We start from the raw sequence: 22,265 nt of genomic DNA, 5'->3' as shown, positions 1-22,265 counted from the left end.
AAGCCTAGAAAAGAACTCACATGTGTATAGTTTAGGCAGGCCTTGAACCCGCAGGAGTATTAGTGACCCAACAACTACACATGTGGTTTTAGGCACATCTGAGACATTAATTATATGTAGGCAGCTGACTTCCCAGTGCATGGCCCTTGCTCCCTCCATGATGAGAAAGCCAGCTCCTGCTCACCCATTGCAATCATGGAGCTTAATGTATCCTGATACAAAGACAATATTCGGGAGTCAGAATGGAAAGCATTCCTATCATTGGTTAATTTCTTCCAGGGAGGCAACAGGTGTTGGCTCCAACCACTGCAATTGGATCATCTCCCACTACCCACTAGGGGGCGCTGCTATGCTGCAAGAAGTGGGGCTGGCTTGCGGAACTCATCCCTGCAAAACCATTAATACCCCCGGGGGACTCTGAAGTGTGAGGTTGTAAAGCTTGGTGTTAACAAACAAAATAAACTCAGTGACTCATGCAGTTGTTGGCTGGGGAGTTTGCCTGGGAAGCTTTCAGATCTGGTGGGAAAGGATGAGGGTGCAGATGGTGGAGGGTGGGGACTACGTGGACAATTCAGGCAGGAAACTGGGTGGTGGGGGAGGTTTCAGAGCAGGAAGCTGGCATCAGGAAACGGCTGGGTTGACCTGCTCCATCCTCAGCCTAGTGCTGGGCAGAATAGAAAACGTTATGTGCTTAGTAGCAGGATATTGAGGGCATTACATTCTAATGGTTTCTATATTGTCTGTGGAATGGGATGCAAGGTCACCTACTGACAGTGGCAGGAAAGGGCAGAGTTTGGTCATTTGCAGAGAATGGAAACGGTCTGAAATAGTCATGTAGAGTGAGAGAGCCAGTTGTCCAGAGACACATGGCGGAATTGTGCTGTGTACTAAAGGCCCCTGAATTAGTCTGTTCTCATGCTACTAATAAAGACATACCCAAGACTGGGTAGTCTGTAAAGGAAAGAGGTTTAATAGACTCACAGTTCAGCATGGCTGAGGAGGCCTCACAATCATGGTGAAAGGTGAAGCAAGAACACAAGCACGTCTTACATGGCAACAGGCAAGAGAGAGAGCATGTGCAGGAGAATTCCCCTTTATAAAACCATCAGATCTCATGAGACTTATTCACTACCATGAGAACAGCATGGGAAAGACCCACCCTCGTGATTTAATTACCTCCCAGCGGGTCCTTCCCAGGACACAGGAATTACGGGAGCTACAATACGATATTTGGGTGGGGACACAGCCAAACCATATCAGCCCCCTTTGTGTTGGCAATCAGGTGTCTGGAGTGGAACCAACCTGTGATTTCAGGTGTTCTCCAGCAGTGCTCTGCCCTACTGAGTATAAAGAGAGGGCAGTCAGGTGCTCCTGGCTCCCAGTGTTGCCTCAGGAAGCTTCTTGTACAGGTTCCTGGCCCTTTTTGAGGGTCTCCTGCAGGTACTCAGGGATGATCCATCATTCTCTCTGGAGGTGGTGGCTTCAAAATTTCTATATGGGGGAAGGGGTAGGAGTGGCCCCATCAGAGGAAGGATAGAAAGCTTGTCTGGGAGTTGCCATGCATGCTGTTTCAGGGCATGCATTCACTCTGATTGACTGACGGAGACTAGAGGGGGATCAAGATCCCTTTGGCCTCCACTTGGCACCATCACTGTCCCCATGTGCCATTTTGTTTCCTGGATGCTAATGTCACTGGGGAACATCTCACGAGAGCAAGCTGCCTCAGGCTGGAAGCTACAAAGTAGAGCCTAGCTAGAGATAGGCACTGAGTTCCTCCCCACAGCTCTGATCATGAGTGAAGAGAGCTGTGGTATGTCCTGAGCTGGCTGGGACAGACATCGGAAGGGAGTGAGTGAGGAGAGATCACCAATTGAATTTGGTTATAGATTAGACATGGGTGTTGCTGGGACAACTGGTGAATGGTGGGGCCATTAATTGAGACATCAGAAGTGGTAAGTTGAGGAGAAATAACTGAAGTGTGTATGGAGAAAGAATGGTCAGTGGGAGGCAGGGGTGGGGGGGAAGAAAGAATGTGTTCCCAAAGGAAGAAAAACAAGTTTCAACAAGCAGGGAGTAGGCAAGTGCTTCAGAGGCCACAGAAAAGTGAAACAAGACCAAGATTCGAGGTGGAGTTAGCATTTAGGGTTGTGTTCGGAGAGTACTGCTTCAGAGGGTGATGGGGTGGGAGGAGATGGAGCAAGAGGATGAATGTGAGGTGAGGAAGTGAAGCCATGGAGCTTTATTTCAAGAACTCTGGCTGGGAAGAAAAGGAGATATACAGGGCTGTCGCAGGAGCAGGTGAAGGGATAAATGGCTAGCTTTTTGAAAATGAAAAAGACTTGAACTAAAGGGGGAAATCAAGTAGAGAAAGAGGAACTCACTGATAGATGGTCACGGTGCATTACACTTTATATGGGACTCTCGCAGCTTAGACCTCACAACAACCAGGTGAAGTCGGCATTACCATGATCCACACATTGCAGGTGAAGAAACTAACATGAAAGTCACATGGCCAGGAAAAGGAAAAGCTGGGACTCCAATCCAGGCTTTCTGAATTCAAGTCATCTGCAATTTTTCACCCAACATCAATTAGCCGATTCCGATTAAGGCAATAAATATTCATTGGCTATGTCCTTTGTACCAGTATTGCTGGGGCTGCCTTAAGACCTTGCAATTCAACGGATGGCCCAGGGAGCAGAAAATCAGCCTCACCGTGGAGCCTGCTAGAAGTGCATACTCTTAGCACCCCCTCCCTAGACCTACTGAATCAGAATCTGCATTTCAAGAAGAACCCAACACGCAAATTCAAATGCACATTAAAGTGTGAGAGGCACAGGCTTATGGGGTCTACTTCCAGAGAGAAGGGAGGGCAGGGAGAGAAGTTAAGCCCAGACCACAGAAGAAGAGATATCCTGGGAGTTACCTCCAGATAGTGTCCCACGGTCAGCTGCAGATGGGGCTGAAGAAATTGAAGTCCAGTTGCCTGGAAACTTATCAGTGCTGTATACGCAGCAGCAAAAACATTCCTTCAACACCCACAATCACCGTTCCTCCTTTCCAAGCAAGCTTCTTGAGAAAGGAGCTATACATTTTCACCTTCCATATCCTTCCTTCCCGCCCACACCTCAGCCACTCCAGACATGTTTCCTCCCCCTCACTCCACAGTAGAGGCTTTCTTCATCCTAAATAATATCAATGGAGACTTTTAAAAATAGCTTTTCATTAGCTAGTTTTTTTTTTAAATGACAAAAAATACATGTGCATGGCAAAGAGAAAAATAAATCCAAATGCAAAAAGCTAAAGGTGAAAATAAAGTCCCATTCTACACTACAGCCCAGGCCATATTCCCCAAGGTTATTTTCCAAAGATAATAACTGTTAAATGTATTGTGTATCCTTTTAGAAGAGGTCTATGCATATAGGCACTAGCACGCATGTGTTTATTTTGTACGTAAATAGGGACATATTAAACTTACTGTTCTGCAACCTGCTTTTTTTCACTTAATATTATGTTGACTCCTTTTGGTATCAGTATTTGTAGATCCACCTCATTTCTTGATAGCCAAATCATAATCTGTCATATGGCCTCACTGTTGTTCTGATAGACATGTTGTGTCTGGTTTTTTCTTTTTTGTTTTTTGTTTTTATTATACTTTAAGTTCTAGGGTACATGTGCATAACGTGCAGGTTTGTTACATATGTATACTTGTGCCATGTTGGTGTGCTGCACCCATCAACTCGTCAGCACCCATCAATTCGTCATTTATATCAGGTATAACTCCCAATGCAATCCCTCCCCCCTCCCCCCTCCCCATGATAGGCCCCGATGTGTGATGTTCCCCTTCCCGAGTCCAAGTGATGTCATTGTTCAGTTCCCACCTATGAGTGAGAACATGCGGTGTTTGGTTTACTGTTCTTGTGATAGTTTGCTAAGAATGATGGTTTCCAGCTGCATCCATGTCCCTACAAAGGACGCAAACTCATCCTTTTTTATGGCTGCATAGTATTCCATGGTGTATATGTGCCACATTTTCTTAATCCAGTCTGTCATAGATGGACATTTGGGTTGATTCCAAGTCTTTGCTATTGTGAATAGTGCCGCAATAAACATACGTGTGCATGTGTCTTTATAGCAGCATGATTTATAATCCTTTGGGTATATACCCAGTAGTGGGATGGCTGGGTCATATGGTACATCTAGTTCTAGATCCTTGAGGAATCGCCATACTGTTTTCCATAATGGTTGAACTAGTTTACAATCCCACCAACAGTGTAAAAGTGTTCCTATTTCTCCACATCCTCTCCAGCACCTGTTGTTTCCTGACTTTTTAATGATTGCCATTCTAACTGGTGTGAGATGGTATCTCATTGTGGTTTTAATTTGCATTTCTCTGATGGCCAGTGATGATGAGCATTTTTTCATGTGTCTGTTGGTTGTATGAATGTCTTCTTTTGAGAAATGTCTGTTCATATCCTTTGCCCACTTTTTGATGGGGTTGTTTGTTTTTTTCTTGTAAATTTGTTTGAGTTCTTTGTAGATTCTGGATATTAGCCCTTTGTCAGATGAGTAGATTGCAAAAATTTTCTCCCATTCTGTAGGTTGCCTGTTCACTCTGATGATAGTTTCTTTTGCTGTGCAGAAGCTCTTTAGTTTAATTAGATCCCATTTGTCAATTTTTGCTTTTGTTGCCATTGTTTTTGGTGTTTTAGACATGAAGTCCTTGCCCATGCCTATGTCTTGAATGGTACTACCTAGGTTTTCTTCTAGGGTTTTCATGGTATTAGATCTAACATTTAAGTCTCTAATACATCTTGAATTAATTTTCATATAAGGAGTAAGGAAAGGATCCAGTTTCAGCTTTCTACTTATGGCTAGCCAATTTTCCCAGCACCATTTATTAAATAGGGAATCCTTTCCCCATTTCTTGTTTCTCTCAGGTTTGTCAAAGATCAGATGGCTGTAGATGTGTGGTATTATTTCTGAGGCCTCTGTTCTGTTCCATTGGTCTATATCTCTGTTTTGGTACCAGTACCATGCTGTTTTGGTTACTGTAGCCTTGTAGTATAGTTTGAAGTCAGGTAGCGTGATGCCTCCAGCTTTGTTCTTTTGACTCAGGATTGTTTTGGAAATGCGGGCTCTTTTTTGGTTCCATATGAACTTTAAAGCAGTTTTTTCCAATTCTGTGAAGAAACTCATTGGTAGCTTGATGGGGATGGCATTGAATCTATAAATCACCTTGGGCAGTATGGCCATTTTCACGATATTGATTCTTCCTATCCATGAGCATGGTATGTTCTTCCATTTGTTTGTGTCCTCTTTGATTTCACTGAGCAGTGGTTTGTAGTTCTCCTTGAAGAGGTCCTTTACATCCCTTGTAAGTTGGATTCCTAGGTATTTTATTCTCTTTGAAGCAATTGTGAATGGAAGTTCATTCATGATTTGGCTCTCTGTTTGTTACTGGTGTATAAGAATGCTTGTGATTTTTGCACATTAATTTTTATCCTGAGACTTTGCTGAAGTTTCTTATCAGCTTAAGGATATTTTGGGCTGAGACAATGGGGTTTTCTAAATATACAATCATGTCATCTACAAACAGGGACAATTTGACTTCTTCTTTTCCTAACTGGATACCCTTGATTTCTTTCTCTTGCCTGATTGCCCTAGCCAGAACTTCCAACACTATGTTGAACAGGAGTGGTGAGAGAGGGCATCCCTGTCTTTTGCCAGTTTTCAAAGGGAATTTTTCCAGTTTTTGCCCATTCAGTATGATATTGGCTGTGGGTTTGTCATAAATAGCTCTTATTATTTTGAGGTACGTTCCATCAATACCGAATTATTGAGCGTTTTTAGCATGAAGGGCTGTTGAATTTTGTCAAAAGCCTTTTCTGCATCTATTGAGATAATCATGTGGTTCTTGTCTTTGGTTCTGTTTATATGCGGGATTACGTTTATTGATTTGCGAATGTTGAACCAGCCTTGCATCCCAGGGATGAAGCCCACTTGATCATGGTGGATAAGCTTTTTGATGTGCTGCTGAATCCGGTTTGCCAGTATTTTATTGAGGATTTTTGCATCGATGTTCATCAGGGATATTGGTCTAAAATTCTCTTTTTTTGTTGTGTCTCTGCCAGGCTTTGGTATCAGGGTGATGCTGGCCTCATAAAATGAGTTAGGGAGGATTCCCTCTTTTTCTATTGATTGGAATAGTTTCAGAAGGAATGGTACCAGCTCCTCCTTGTACCTCTGGTAGAATTCAGCTGTGAATCTATCTGGACCTGGACGTTTTTTGGTTGGTAGGCTATTAATTATTGCCTCAATTTCAGAGCCTGCTATTGGTCTATTCAGGGATTCAACTTCTTCCTGGTTTAGTCCTGGAAGAGTGTAAGTGTCCAGGAAATTATCCATTTCTTCTAGATTTTCTAGTTGATTTGCGTAGAGGTGTTTATAGTATTCTCTGATGGTAGTTTGTATTTCTGTGGGGTTGGTGGTGATATCCCCTTTATCATTTTTTATTGCATCTATTTGATTCTTCTCTCTTTTCCTCTTTATTAGTCTTGCTAGCGGCCTGTCAATTTTGTTGATTTTTTCAAAAAACCAACTCCTGGATTCATTGATTTTTTGGAGGGTTTTTTTGTGTCTCTATCTCCTTCAGTTCTGCTCTGATCTTAGTTATTTCTTGCCTTCTGCTAACTTTTGAATGTGTTTGCTCTTGCTTCTCCAGTTCTTTTAATTGTGATGTTAGAGTGTCAATTCTAGATCTTTCCAGCTTTCTCTTGTGGGCATTTAGTGCTATAAATTTCCCTCTATACACTGCTTTAAATGTGTCCCAGAGATTCTGGTATGTTGTATCTTTGTTCTCATTGGTTTCAAAGAACATCTTTATTTCTGCCTTCATTTTGTTATGTACCCAGTAGTCATTCAGGAGCAGGTTGTTCAGTTTCCATGTAGTTGAGCGGTTTTGATTGAGTTTCTTAGTCCTGAGTTCTAGTTTGATTGCACTGTGGTCTGAGAGACAGTTTGTTATAATTTCTGTTCTTGTACATTTGCTGAGGAGTGCTTTACTTCCAATTATGTGGTCAATTTTGGAATAAGTGCGATGTGGTGCTGAGAAGAATGTATATTCTGTTGATTTGGGGTGGAGAGTTCTATAGATGTCTATTAGGTCCACTTGGTGCAGGGATGAGTTCAATTCCTGGATATCCTTGTTAACTTTCTGTCTCGTTGATCTGTCTAATGTTGACAGTGGAGTGTTGAAGTCTCCCATTATTATTGTATGGGAGTCTAAGTCTCTTTGTAAGTCTCTAAGGACTTGCTTTATGAATTTGGGTGCTCCTGTATGGGATGCATATATATTTAGGATAGTCAGCTCTTCCTGTTGAATTGATCCCTTTACCATTTTGTAATGGCCTTCTTTGTCTCTTTTGATCTTTGATGGTTTAAAGTCTATTTTATCCGAGACTGGGATTGCAACCCCTGCTTTTTTTTGTTCTCCATTTGCTTGGTAGATCTTCTTCCATCCCTTTATTTTGAGCCTATGTATGTCTCTGCATGTGAGATGGGTCTCCTGAATACAGCAGACTGATGGGTCTTGACTCTTTATCCAGTTTGCCAGTCTGTGTCTTTTAATTGGAGCATTTAGTCCATTGACATTTAAGGTTAATATTGTTATGTGTGAACTTGATCCTGCCATTATGATATTAACTGGTTATTTTGCAATGAACTGCTGGCACATGAGTCTTTACGCACTTGTGCAAATACATTTAATACATTTCCAGGAGTGGAATTGCTGGGTTAAAGGGTATGTGCATTTTACATTTTGATAGATAATGTATAATTGTCTTCCTAAAGACTGCATCAGTGTATATGCCTACCAAAATTAGGAGAGTGTTAGTTCTTCACATTCTTGCTGTCATAATTGTTACAATTTTAAAAAACAATTTTTTCCAGCCTTACAGGTGACTAATATTATCTCATCATGATTTTAGTTTGTGTTTCCTTAATTTTAGAGATTTATCTTTTCATATGTTTATTTTCTATTCATAGCTCTTTATTAACTCTTTTCTCATGCCTATGATCCTTTCTTCTACTGGCTGGTTCTCCTTTACTTATTGATTTGCAATGTGTCTGTAAAAATGTATAAAACATAAAAATATATGAAAAATAGATATGAAATCATCTCTGTGTTTATAGTGTAGGTGCTGCAGATATTTTTCCAATTAGTCATTTTCTTTTTATTTATGGTATTTTTCTATTCCAGGGACTTACATTTTTTTGAGAGTCTAACTTTTCCATGTTTTCCTTCATGATTTTTGTCTCATGCCTAGAAAGGCTGTCCTCATGCCAAGATTCATTTTTATATTCTCACGTTTTCTTCTTGTGTGAGAGTCACACTTGAATCTAGATTCTGCAAACTGGCTGTGTTGCTTTGCTGATTTACTTTAGTTCTCTGTGTCCTAGTTTCCTTAGCACAAAAACTGGAATAGCGTGAGTTCCTACTTTGTAGGATTATTGTGAAGATCAAGTGAGATGATTTAGAGTTTAGAACAGCATGTGGCCCACAGTCACTGTGCAATAAGTGTCAGCTATTGTCTTATGTCCAAGGCACCGATGACCACGTGTATGTCTGATGACTGCTGCGTACCCATTTTTTATGGTTAGCAAGTGACAAGACTCAAGTCTCTTTGATTCCAAATCCTATACTCATACCCAGCCATTAAAGTAGCCAGTAGCTGAAAGTGGGGATCATGACTGTCACATCTCTGTATTGGCAATGCTTCATCCTGTGCTTGGCATGCACTAGTGTATTCATTCTTGAGGCAAGTGTTTACTGGGCACCTACTATACACCAGGGATACAAAGATAAGCGAGGTGCAATCTCTTTGCTCAGTGGTCCTCTATGTGGACATGCCATGTAAGAAGGATCCCTTTGTAGTCTCCACTTGTCACACAGCAGGACTAGGGATAAATTCCACAATACACAAGGGATGGATAAAGGAATAGGCTTTACTGGGGACATTTGCAAGCCGTGGGTCACAACAGAAGAGGGAGAAGGACAGCATTACCCTTTCTTCTCACCATCTCATTGAGGGAACTGCCGGGGCCTGGACCCAATGTGGTATATGCCCCAAGGATGAAGGGACTCTGCCCCTCCAGCTTTATCAACTTCCCTCTTGTAGTATAGGGATTAGAGCAGCCTTGTCAGTTGGGGAATAATCAAACAACTGGCTGAGTGGATTTAGATACCAGCTATTTACAGGAGTTATCTGGGACAGCCAGCTGCCCAGCACCTGAGTACCTGAGGACGTATGAGAAACTGGGTTCAAGGATAACCTCTCCTGCCAGAGGAAGAAAGCTACCACTTCTTATAGGAAGCCAAGTTTAGGTGCAGCCCCTCACACTAGGAAAAGGGGACCCTGCCACCTCCTGTCCCAGTTGATACACAAAGCTGTTAACTCTTTGAGGAAAGAGACTGCACTTCACTTATCTCTGTATCCCCAGCATATAGTAGGTGCTCAGTAAACACTTGCCTCATGAATGAATCCATGATTGCACACCAGCAGAGGACTAGACACTGTCGATATAGAGATGCCACAGTCATGATCCCTGCTTTCAGGGACAATGAACTCTAGAGGGATGATAGACTCAGATGATGTATCAAAAATGGGTTATATCTGTAGTGGGTATCATGGAATCACAAGAGTAAAACAACACCTAACTCCTCTGGGAAGGGAGAAATAATCAGGGCATAGTCAGGGAAGGCTTTATGGTGGAGGTGACGATGAGCTGAGAAATGAAGTTTTGCCAGGCGGGTTAAGGAGGGCTTCATGCAAAGGGTACAACATGTCAAAGTTCCCTTAGCATGAAAGATACAGTTTTTGAAGGAGTACAGACTGGCTTCAAATAATCTAGTCTAGCCAGAGCCCAGGAGAGGCCATGGGCAGGATCAGGAAGAGCCACAGAAATCCTGGTGAAGTCTCTATCTTGTGAGCAATAAGAATGGTCGCTGGAGTTTGAGCTGAGACTTAGTGACCTGCTCCAGGGTCACGTAAGTGTAAGGATTTGGGGCTGTGGACTTGGAAGGAAATGGTCCCACAGTGTGAGAGGGAGCTCATGACTACGCTCAACTAGACGAGGATAAACAGCCACAGGTGCTGCGCCTGCCACATGGCTCAGTGTGTGGGGCTTTAGCAGGTTTGGTCTGAAGAACCAGTTTCCTGCAATAAGGCCTTTTCCCTCCTCTTCCGCTCTTAATTATCTCTCCGGAGACTGCAATGATTTTCAAGGAGCTTGGTTGCCCAGTTAGAAGCTAATAAATCACCACAGTCCTCCAGGCAGCCGGGTCTTCCAGAACACATATAAAGAGTGTACAAATTTAGCAGAAAATGAAATCTTCCAGAGAATCCTATCAGTAATAATCAGCGGTGTTCCAGCTCTGTAAGTTTCCGATGATGGCCCGACATCAGGCAGGTTGCACGTGTGAGCAAGGGATGTTGCTTAGGTGGATAGTGGGTTCCAAGGGAGCTGTCTTGTGTTCCACTGGGTAACCCAGTGTGGGTCAAAAATATAATTTCCAGAAAGCCTCAGGATGACAAGAGAGTACTTGGGTGGGTTTTTTTCTCTTTTTTCTTTTGGAAGGGGCTATAGGAAGTCTGTGATGTTTCCCTTAGGGTGAAAGAGTACAGACTTTTATAGCATAGAAAGAGGGACACATCTTCATCAGTACAAACAGTATTATTCTGCCTCATTGTTCCAAGATTAAAGCCTTGTCTTTATTATTTTTTCCCTTCTGCAAGTATTTTCTGAACCCTTACTAAGTGCCAGCCTTTGTCCAGGCATAGAGAATACAGCAGTAAATAATATAGACAGCAATTTTCACTCTCAAAATTTACCATCTGCTGGGGGATGGGATGGGTGTGGCCAGGGACAGTAAACACGCGAATCAACATCAAATATATTCGGTAGTAATGAGTGTGCCCATGTTACTTATGAGAATACCGTTTGTTGAGGTTGTATGCTCCAAGCTTCTCTGATCATAAGAATCACGGGGGGAGCTTGTTTAAAATGCATATTCTTGAACTGCACCCCAAACCCACTGAAATTGGAATGTACCGAAGAGGGACCTGGGAATTTTTTCTCCAAGATGTACCCAGTTAATTCTTATGAGCAACTGTATTAAGGGACACGTGGCTAAAGGAAGGTGCAGTCTGCCACAGTGGTTCTTAGCACTGGTGGCCCACTGGAATCATCTGCAGAGCTTTAAAATTGCAGGTACCAGCCGGGCGCGGTGGCTTATGCCTGCAATCCCAGCACTTTGGGAGGCTGAGGCGGGTGGATCACGAGGTGAAGAGATCGAGACCATCCTGGCCAACATGGTGAAACCCATCTCTACTAAAAATACAAAAAATTAGCTCGGCGTGGTGGTGCATGCCTGTAATCCCGGCTTCTCAGGAAGCTGTAACAGGAAGATCGCTTGAAGCTGGGAGGTGGTGGTGGCAGTGAGCCAAGATTGCGCCACTATACCCCAGCCTGGCGACAGAGTGAGACTCTGTCTCAATAAATAAATAAATAAATAAATAAATAAAATTGCAGGTACCTGGTCCTCATGCCCAGAGTTTTTTTTTTTTTTTTTTTTTTTTGAGACGGAGTCTCGCTCTGTCGCCCAGGCTGGAGTGCAGTGGCCGGATCTCAGCTCACTGCAAGCTCCGCCTCCCGGTTTATGCCATTCTCTCACCTCAGCCTCCCCAGTAGCTGGGACTACAGGCGCCCGCCACATCGCCCGGCTAATTTTTTGTATTTTTTTAGTAGAGACGGGGTTTCACCGTGTTAGCCAGGATGGTCTCGATCTCCTGACCTCGTGATCCACCCGTCTCGGCCTCCCAAAGTGCTGGGATTACAGGCTTGAGCCACCGCGCCCGGCCCAGAGTTTTTGATTGAATTAGTCTGTTGTGGGACCCAGACATTTATTGCTCCAAAACCCCCTCAAGTGGTCCTGGCATGCAGCTTAACTTCACCACCCCCTTCCCACCAGCCACAGGGTAGAGCCTTGGGCTAGGGACAGTGTACATGTGGCAAAACAGAAATGGCATGAGACGTTCGTTTAAATCTCATTCTACCTTCCTACATTTGGAAAGTTTGGTGAAGTAGAGGTTGGACTCCCCCTCAGTCGTGAGCCAGAGCCCCTGTGGGCACAATGAAATCTTAAAAACAACAGAAAAGTTCCCTGCAGAACTAGCTGCCTGAGGCCAGAATGCTAAAGAAGGGCTGAGCTTTATAAAACAGCACTGACAACTTCTGAGGACTCAAGGGTCACTTCTCAATGGGCCCCACCTCTGACACTGGATCTTTGATCCATTTATTGAGCACCTATGGTATGCTAGGTGTGATGTGAGGGAGGTAAAAATGAACAAGAGACGTGCAAGTTGCTGAGGATCTGTTGGCATAAATGGATGCATAACTAACAATTCCCACACAAGGGGATGATGGTGCTAGTAGGCGGTTATACAAAGTGCCATGAGGTTACAAAGAAGGGTTTACAGAGGGTGTGTGTGACTTTTGGTTTGGACTTGGAAATGTGAGTAGGCATTCACCAGGGCAAGAGAGACAAGTAAGATGGACCAGAGTCTTAAAAAATAAAAATAAAACACTTGGCAAGTGCAAAACACACATGAAATGGCAGGTTCCTGTCTGGGGAGAGGATTTTATGTTCAGCATGGCATGAACATCAGGCTACCAAGGAAGGAGCAAGAGAGTAATTCTAGAAAGGTAGACAAGGGCCTCAAATGCCAAGCCAAGGAATACGGACCTTATTCAAAAGAATCACTGATGCCTGACTTAATTGCATTTGCTCCAGAAAGCTTAGAATCCATGATTGGATTCCCTGGTGGACATGAAATGAGTTGAAAAGGGAAAAAAGAATAGGAACATGGAGGGCAGAGAGAAATCTGTGGTCTGAGGAAGAGCTGACAAGGGCCTGCGGCTGTGTTCGTGGACTAAGGGAGGAGGCTGGAGACTTCAGAAGGTTGGGGAGGTAAATTTACAAGAATGAAAAGCATTTGATTTGAGGAAGAGAAAAGAATGATTCTGAAGTTTTCCTCCTTTCATAATGATATTTGCAAAGCAGGCAAAAGAGATAAACAAATCTGGGGAGGAAAATGTTAATTGTTGAATTGAGGTATCCAGTCCATAGACAGGCATTCCAGTTAAGAACATAGGAAAGCTTTAAGTTGGAGCTGCAGTTACAGATTTGTGTGTCAGCATCTCTTAGGTGATGGTTAAAGGCTGGGGAAGAAATGAGGTCCTCCAGGAGGATCACATAGAATGACAGAAGTGGGCCTGGGTGCAGTGGCTCCCGCCTGTAATCCCAGCACTTTGGGAGGCTGAGGTGGATGGGTTGCTTGAGCCCAAGAGTTCGAGACCAGCCTGGGCAACATGGCGAAACTTTGTCTCTACTGAAAATACAAAAAAAAAATAGTCAGGCACCTGTGGTCTTAGCTACCTGGGGAGCTGAGGTGGGAGGATTGCTTGAGCCTGGGAAGTCAAGGCTGCAGTGAGCTGAGATTGTGCCACTGTACTGCAGCCTGGGAGACAGAGCAAGACCCTGTGTCAAACAAACAAACAAACAAACAAACAAACAAACACAAACCAGCATGAGAGAAGTGGAATGCAGGCCATTGAGAAGTTCCAGAATGGTTTGGGAAGAGTTAGGAATTTCTAAAGGGGATGAGGGCTTCAATGCATACATGGATTAGATAGGTTGCTGACTCCATTTAAATTTCAAAGATATTGATAAAGACCTTACTTGTGCCATGGATTGTGGTAGACTCTGGAGATACAGCTGCAATTAAGATACACCCTGACCTGCCCTCATGGAATTTATAATCAAGTGGTGAGTATAGCTTCAACAGAAAATAAGTGTCTTAGTCCATTTTCTGTTGCTCATAACAGATTACCTGAAACTGGATGATTTATAAAGAAAATGAATTTATTTCTTACAGTTATCGAGGTTGAGAAGTTCAAGGTCAAGGGGTTCCATCTGGTGAGGACCTTCTTGCTGGTAGGGGCTCTCTGTAGAGTCCTGAGGCAGCACAGGGCATTAAATGACAAGGGGATTGAGTGTGCTCCTTGCTAGCTCAGATCTCTCATCCTTTTCTTATAAAGACACCAGTTCCACTCCCATGATAAACCACTAATTCATTAACACATTAATCCTTTAATTCATTAATCCATGAATAGATGAATCCATTTGTGAAGGCAGAGCCCTCATGACCCAATCACCACTTAAAGTCCCCACCTCCCAATAGTACCATGTTGAGGATTAAATTTCAACATGAGTTTTGGAGGGGACAAATATTCAAACCATCACAAGAGGCCAGACTGTAAAAGACAGGTTAAAATTCTTGGATTGCAAGCAACAAAAACAAACTCTAATTTAAAATAGTAGAAACTTACTGGAAGGATGTGTAGTAATTCACAGAATCCAGAAGAAAGGGGAAGAGCCAGGTCTCGGAAAGGGCAAGAACCTAGATAGCTGCAGGGATTTGGCAACAGAAACTAATGAGGAATCTCTTCTAGGGCTTTATATCTGATTGGAATTTCAATCTTTATGACACCTTTTTAGTCTTTGTAACACAATTGGTTCCCAGTAGCCTAACTTTGGACATGTACCCCCACCCTTGGCCCACCAAGATTTTGTCCAAAGCTGGAGTGGTAGTCCTCAAGGAAAAATCTGGGCCTGTTACCAGATGTAGGGAAAATAGTTCCTAAGCAAGTTAAAATAACAGATGGGAGGAAAGTCCAAACAATGAGCATTAGATTATTCTTTCAGTAACTTTTGCAGAGCTACATAGAAAACAAAGGAGGCAAAAACTTAAAAGGGTTGCAGGGTGAGAGAAAAGTTCAGCTGTTTGCTAGCAGCTGGAAACAAGTAAGCAAAATTTAAATAGTGACATAAAGGAGAAAGATGAGCCCCAAGGCAAAGTCTAATCACGCCTTCCTCCAATGTGCACAGGGCATGGGAAGGTATACGCAGTACCTTTGCACATTATCATCACACAGAACTTCAACACTCTATTCCAATGACACAAGGAGAAATAAATATTCAAGGGTGTTTTTTGATGGGATAGAGAAAATTTGAAGTACCCAGGAGCCCTCTGACTTGTGGCATGACTACAGCGTGTTTGCAGCCTGACTTTTGTATCTTCTTTAGTATTTGCCATTTGGTTTTGCAACTGACAACACCAATTAGAAATTAGAAGGGTAGGCTGAGTGCGGTGGCTCATGCCTGTAATCCTAGCACTTTGAGAGGCCAAGGTGTGTGGATCACCTGAGGTCGGGAGTTCAAGACCAGCCTGACCAACATGGTGAAACTCTGTCTCTACTAAATGCAAAAAAGTAGCTGGGTGTGGTGTAACATGCCTGTAATCACAGCTACTTGGGAGGCTGAGACAGGAGAATTGCTTGAACGCGAGAGGCAGAGGTTGCAGTGAGCTGAGATTGTGCCATTGCACTCCAACCTGGGCAACAAGAGCAAACCTCCATTTCAAAAAAAAAAAAGAAATTAAAGAAAAAGAGAAATTAGAAGGATGGAGCTTCACTTTAGTGCACAGATGGGGAAATAATGTGGTACTTTGGAGATCACTGGATTTGGTCAGCATTTTCCAAACTGGTAACAAAAAGAGATGTTAATTGGTGCTTCACAGCTCTATAGTCAACTAAGCTTAGAAAATCTGTCCTCAATTCCTTTCTTGGATATTCTTTAGCGTATTGAAGGATATTGCAAAGGAATCTGTTTAGTGGCAAGTCAAGTCAATTTCCTTGTGCTGGGAAAGACCTTTATTTCAATGGCCCCTGTAGAGTTTGGGAAGTCTTTAAACACAGTTTAAATGCACTGCTACCCTTATGTAATTTCATCTATTCCTGTCATACAGGCCAACACCTAATTACCATATATGCCATAGTCACAATATAATATGTCCTGATTTCTAAGAAAATCCAGCCAAAGAATTCTATTCAAGTGCCCTTGTGATTGTTTGCACATAATGCAAACTATCTACTCAATACTACTTTATTAAAATTAGTTCTACTCAAGTTTTAAAAAATTGTTTTTAATTGTTCTACTCAATACTAATAAATACTTTTTTTTAATTGTCCTACTTAATACGAATAAGTACTATTTCAATCAACCAGAAAGGGTCCACATAGACTTTGGGCCTGGAAGCAAGAGATCAGTTATATCAGCCTAGCAATGAATTAGAAGGTTCAAGGCACTAATGGGTGTGTTTGCAGGAAAGGCAGAAGGGGAAGGGATCTAAGCACAGGTGGATGGGTGAGCCCTTGTGTACCTTGTTCTCTGAGACCAGCAGGAGGGACTCAGGATGGTTGCACATAAGGATCAGCTTTAAGCTGGAGGAGAGGCAGATTGAAGGAGTTGAGGTGTTAGGTCGAAAGCTTATGCCTTTCTAGTGTCATGGGAGACTAGCTGCATGTTAAGGATGGATGACAGGATTCAGGCTGGGAGTGTATGATGAGAATTGGAAACATTTACTATGAAAAATGATGGAAAGGGCCTGATAAGACAAATATAAGATCACTGAGCAGTATTGAAGATTCAATGGAAGCTAGAATCCATGAACATAGTAAGGATCTACTTGTAAATGCCAGCAATTTTCTCCACTGCTATTTGGCAACCCAGGGACAGACCTGGAAAGGAGAAAAGGCTGGAAGGATGCATTATTAGAGACTGGGGAGAGCAATTAGAATGGGAAAATGGGTGAGGATGAAGATGATGCTATTGAAATGATTGTTCGTTGGGTCCAGGGAAGGTATGGAATAAAGTGAAATCAAGAGAATCCCAGATGAATTTGAAAATGGGTATAAGAAGTTTGAGACTGGAAAAGGTAAAAAGGGACGAGGTTTTAATCTGTAGTTTCCTGTGGTTGCCATAACAAATTACTGCAAACTGGGTGGCTTAAAACAACAGAAATGCATTATTTCACAGTTTTAGAGGATAGAAGTCTGAGACCAAATTGTTCGCAGGGTTGGTTCCTTCTGATTGCTCTGAGAAGAATCTGCCCTGTCCCTCTCTCCTAGCTTCCGGTGGCTGCTCGTGGCAATCCTAGGTGTTTATGGCTTGTAGATATCTGACTTCACACTCTGCCTTCGTCTTCAGGTCACCATATTTAATGTGTGACTCTTCCTCCCTTCTCTTACAAGGGCACTCGTCACTGGGCTTATGGCCCACTCTAATCCAGGATGATCTCATCTGCAAGTCCTTAATTACATCTACAAAGACCCTTTTGCCAAATAAGGTCACATTCAAAGGTTCTGGGTGGGCTGGGCATGGTGACTCACACTCGTAATCCCAGCACTTTGGGAGGCCAAGGCAGGCAGATCTCTTGAGCCCAGGAGTTCAAGACCAGCCTAGGCAACATGGTGAAACCTTGTCTCTACAAAAAATACAAAAATTAGCCAAGAGTGGTGGCGAGTGCCTGTAGTCCCAGCTACCTGGGAGTTGTCAGGTGGGAGGATCACCTAAGCCAGGGGAGATTGAGGCTGCAGTGAGCCCTGATGGTACCACTGTACTCCAGCCTGGGTGACAGCATGAGACTCTGTCACACACACACACACAAAACCCAAAACAGAACAAAGGTTGTGGGTGGACATATCTTTTGGAGGGTCACCATTCAAACCTCTACATAGTCTTAGAGTGAAATTTCTGAATTAACCACTTCAGAGTTAGGCAAATTTCCATGACATGACCCAAGGTATGGCCGTGAAAAAGAGTTGGTGAAGGAAAGAGAAAATGGAAATACTTGGAGTAGCAAAGGTCAAAGAACTGTGAGGCCAGGGTATTGGGTGGAGAGAGTGATAGGAGCCGGGAAGCAGAAAGCTAAGAACTGGGAGTTGATATTCCAAAGGATGTGAGAATGAATGTTCTGGGGGTTGGTAAATCATAGTGTTAGTGATGCAGGGCAGGCAAGCCTCAGGGAGTTCTTGGCTTTGCCCAGGAAAGAATTCAAGGGCAAGCCAGTGTTGTTAGACAAGCAACTTTTATTGAAGCAGCAGTGTACAGCAGAAGCAGAGGCACTGTTACTTGCAGAGAAGGGCTACCCTACAAGGGTAGTGTATAGGCAGAATATCCAGAGTAGCAGCTCGGAGGCAGTTCTGCAGTCATATTTATACCCACTTTTAATTACATGCAAATTAAGGGGCAGATTAGGCAGAAATTTACCACCCTAGGAAAAGGATGGTAACTTCCAGATCATCAGGTTGTTGCCATAGAAAGGGATGATCACTTCCGGGCGTTGCTATGGCAGTGGTAAGCTGACAGGGCACACTGGTGGGCGTGTCTTGTGGAAAGCTGCTTCCGCCCCACCCTGTTTTAGCTAGTCCTCAATTTGGTCCCATATCCAAGTCCTGTCTCTGGAGTCTAGACCCGCCTCCTACCACATTAGGCTTGGGAAAGGTTTCTCAACTCTGTCTTCCCATTAGAATGATCTGAGGAACTTTATATGTCTCCCCCCTGAATATTTTGAATCAGTTGTTCTAGGACAGAGCCCAGACATATTTGAAAGAGAGAAGAAAAAAAGAGAGAGAGAGAGAGAGAGAAAGAAGAAAGGAAAGAAAGAAAGAAAGAAAGAAAGGAAGGAAGGAAGGAAGGAAGGAAGGAAGGAAGGGGAAGGAAGGAAGGGAAAGAGAGAGAGAAAAAGAAAGAAAGAGAGAGAGAGAGAGGAAAGAAGGAAGGAAAGAAAAGGAAGGAAAGGAAAGGAAGGAAAAAGGAAGGAAAGGAAGGAAAGGAAAAGAACTTCTCGGGTAGTTCTAAGGCGCAGCTAGAATTAAGAAAAATGCACGTAAGGGTCAACGGTGACCTTCATCAAGAAGTAGCGGTTGGGAACCACGGATGCTCCCCTCCATCAAGGTCTGAATGAGATGCTCCTGGGAAAGAGACTTCAGTGCTTCTTCCCAGATCCCTTAAGGTCTCAAGCAGAGCCAGGAAATTAAAAAACAAGGGAAAGAGAGGTTACATAGCCTGGCTCCTGACTGAGGTCCCAACCAGCCTGGAGTTCTTGGCTTGTTCAAGCCTACACAAAGGATGTATTTCAACTGTTTTTCAGCAGAAGAAGACGTCAGAACTCATATCTAAAACAGTTGCTATTCCTGCAAGACAAGACTTTTTCCCCAAAAAAAGATTTTCTTAATATATTTGGAGAAATATCTTTTGCCAGAACAATATTCAGTGGCTTACTTTGTAATTTTTGAATATGTAATAAATGCATTAAAATTTTCAAGCAGTTTTAAAGGTTATAAAATAAAAAGTAATTCTTATCCAGGTGCAGTGGCTTGTGCCTATGGTCCCAACACTTTGAGAAACCAAGGCAGGAAGATCACTTGAAGCTTGGAGTTTGAGACTAGCCAGGGCAACATAGTGAGACCCTATCTCTACAAAAAAAAAATGCAAAAAATAAGCCAGGCATGGTGGTTTACACCTGTAATCTCAGCTGCTCAGGAGGCTGAGGAAGGAGAATCACTTGAGTCCAGGAATTCAAGACCAGCCTGGGCAACACAGTGAGACTCCATCCTACAAAAAATTGTTAAAAATCAGCCAGGAGTGGTAGCATGAGCCTGTAGTCCCGGCTTCTTGAGGTGAGAGGATCAGTGGAGCCCTGGAGTTCGAGGCTTCGGTGAGCCATGATTGTAACTCTGCATTGCACCTTGGGAGATACAGTGAGACCTTGTCCCTTAAAAAAAAAAAAAAAAGAAAAGTAATTCTCATTTATCCCTCATCTTCTAATTCTGCACTCACCTTGAGTTTCCTCCCTAGAAGCAACTGCTTTTATTGGTTCCTTATGTATCCTTCCTAAGATGTACAAGCTGTATCTTGCCTATTTTCATTTAACACTGTATGTTGGAAGTCATTCCATATTAATGCATACAGATCTACCTAACCCTATTAATTGGCTATTCCACAATTTATTTAGCTCACAATGATGGATGCTTAGATTGTTTCCAGTCTTGAAGCAAACAGGTTAAACATTAAATAAGAAAAAAAGCCTGTGATCCCAGCACTTTGGGAGGTTGAGGTGGGAGGATTGCTTGAGCCCAGGTGTTCGAGACTAGCCTGGCAACATAGTGAGACCCTGCTCTACAAAAAAATAGAAAAACTTAGCCAGACATGGTGGCGCACACCTGTAGTACCAGCTACTTGGGAGGCTGAGATGGGAAGATAGCCTGATCCCAGGAGTTGGAGGCTGCAGTGAGCTGTGACTGTACCACTGCACTCCAGCCTGGGCAACAGAGTGAGACCCTATCTCAAAATAAAAGAAAAAAAGAAAAGAAAAGAAAAGCAACAAGACTTAAAGTGAGTCCCTCACCAGGTGAGAGCTTTGAATGGAACAGAGGCGAGGAGGGGGATGCAACAGGTCCCTGGGTGGAAGGGCTGATGTAGCTGGGCCTGAGGCCTGGCCCCAGGCAAACCTATTTGATGATGTGTTCCTTCTGCCCACACAGGAGCCTGATGCCCAGGACCCTGGAGAGCCAGATCACGCTCGAGAAGACGCCCAGCTACTTCGTCACTCAAGAGGCTCCTCGACGCATCTTCAACATGTCCCGAGACACCAAGCTGATTGTGGTCGTGCGGAACCCTGTGACCCGCGCCATCTCTGATTACACCCAGACACTCTCCAAGAAGCCCGACATCCCGACCTTTGAGGGCCTCTCCTTCCGAAACCGCACCCTGGGCCTGGTGGACGTGTCGTGGAACGCCATCCGCATCGGCATGTACGTGCTGCACCTGGAGAGCTGGCTGCAGTACTTCCCGCTAGCTCAGATTCACTTCGTCAGTGGCGAGCGACTCATCACTGACCCGGCCGGCGAGATGGGGCGAGTCCAGGACTTCCTGGGCATTAAGAGATTCATCACGGACAAGCACTTCTATTTCAACAAGACCAAAGGATTCCCTTGCTTGAAAAAAACAGAATCGAGCCTCCTGCCTCGGTGCCTGGGCAAATCAAAAGGGAGAACTCATGTACAGATTGATCCTGAAGTGATAGACCAGCTCCGGGAATTTTATAGACCTTACAATATCAAATTTTATGAAACTGTTGGGCAGGACTTCAGATGGGAATAAGCCCACGAGAGGAAAGGGCTCTCAAGGGTTCTTCTGCTTATCTCTTCCATGAGATTTGCTCCCAGACCCTCTGATCTTCTCCCTCCAACAAATCTCAGCTCCAGCCCCCTTTCCCACCTTGAGCTGCATCGTCTTGGAACCAGGAAGCCCAGCTAAAGCTGAGAGAACAGAAAGTCCCTGCCACTATCTCTCATCAGTCTGTTCAAGCAAAGTTGATCTGCTCCTGGCATGTCCAGTAAATTCCAGAATCATTCTCCTTTCTGCCCATAAGGGGCCTTGGGGAATTGCTTTAAGAAGAGTGAATGTTCCAGTGATGATAGATACTATAAGCGATGATGGTTCTGTTGCTATGGGCACAGCGGTCGGTCTCTGTCATTGTCCATGCAGGAGTGGCCTTGTTAAATCCAAGTGGCATGTATCTTCCCTCTGAGCTTCATTTCTTCAAGATGCTCTGGGTGGTGGGATGGGAGACCATCCTTAGCCTTCCTGAGACCTTAGCAATTCATTGAGAGATTGCAAAGCTGAAAGCACCTCCAGCCACTCCTGGGAGACAGACCCTTTGGTGATGAAATAAACCAGTGACTTCAGAGCCTGTGGTCTCAACTGTGCTTGAAAAACACTGTCTCTGAAAACCACTTTGTGATTCTCCCTGCTCCCTGTGGACAAAAGCACATAATTCTGCTGTTACGGGTACTCTGCTCATTCGAGCTTTCATGTTCAGCATGCAATGGAATCATGCTTGTCCATGTGAAATAAATACGGCTCTCTTGTGTCCTTAATGCTGGGTTTTTCTATGTAAGCTGGGTCTGCAGCACAGTTCATTAATTCAACTTCTCCCAGTGCTAGAAGGCAGCTGGTGCTGGGGGTGGTCTAGGGGTCAGGGAGGAGGGCAAGGACTACTTGGGGCACAGGCAAAGTGGTGGAGATGAGGAAAGAAGTTCTTGGTGGCAGAAGCTGAGACAGAAAGATCATGTGAGATCTATGGGAACACCCTCTATCTGAAACAGAAGTCTGTGTTCATTCTCTGCTTAGAAATTTTAGATCAGAAGTGCCACACTGAAGGTCCAAAGGTTGATGGGGCATCAGATATCCTTTTGCTTGGCCAGGATGATATTTTGAAATAACTGTCAACAGTTAGAAA

General features: G+C 43.7%; 1 protein-coding gene across 1 annotated transcript in view; it reads left to right on the top strand.

Annotated features, from left to right (window-relative positions):
* Nucleotides 1-21,903, top strand: part of HS3ST2 (heparan sulfate-glucosamine 3-sulfotransferase 2) — a 104,962-nt gene extending 83,059 nt beyond the window's left edge. Inside the window, exon 2 of the mRNA XM_033217760.1 lies at nucleotides 20,506-21,903. Within this exon, the coding sequence (XP_033073651.1) occupies nucleotides 20,506-21,124 (619 nt within the window). The 3' untranslated portion in view covers nucleotides 21,125-21,903. The remainder of the gene's footprint in view (nucleotides 1-20,505) is intronic.
* The last annotated feature ends 362 nt before the right edge of the window (nucleotides 21,904-22,265 follow it).

The sequence above is a fragment of the Trachypithecus francoisi genome, unplaced genomic scaffold (assembly GCF_009764315.1).
Source record: "Trachypithecus francoisi isolate TF-2019V2 unplaced genomic scaffold, Tfra_2.0 Lachesis_group10, whole genome shotgun sequence".
Classification (NCBI taxonomy): domain Eukaryota; kingdom Metazoa; phylum Chordata; class Mammalia; order Primates; family Cercopithecidae; genus Trachypithecus; species Trachypithecus francoisi.
The sequence above is the reverse complement of the archived record's forward strand: the minus strand, read 5'-3'. Positions and strand labels throughout refer to the sequence as shown.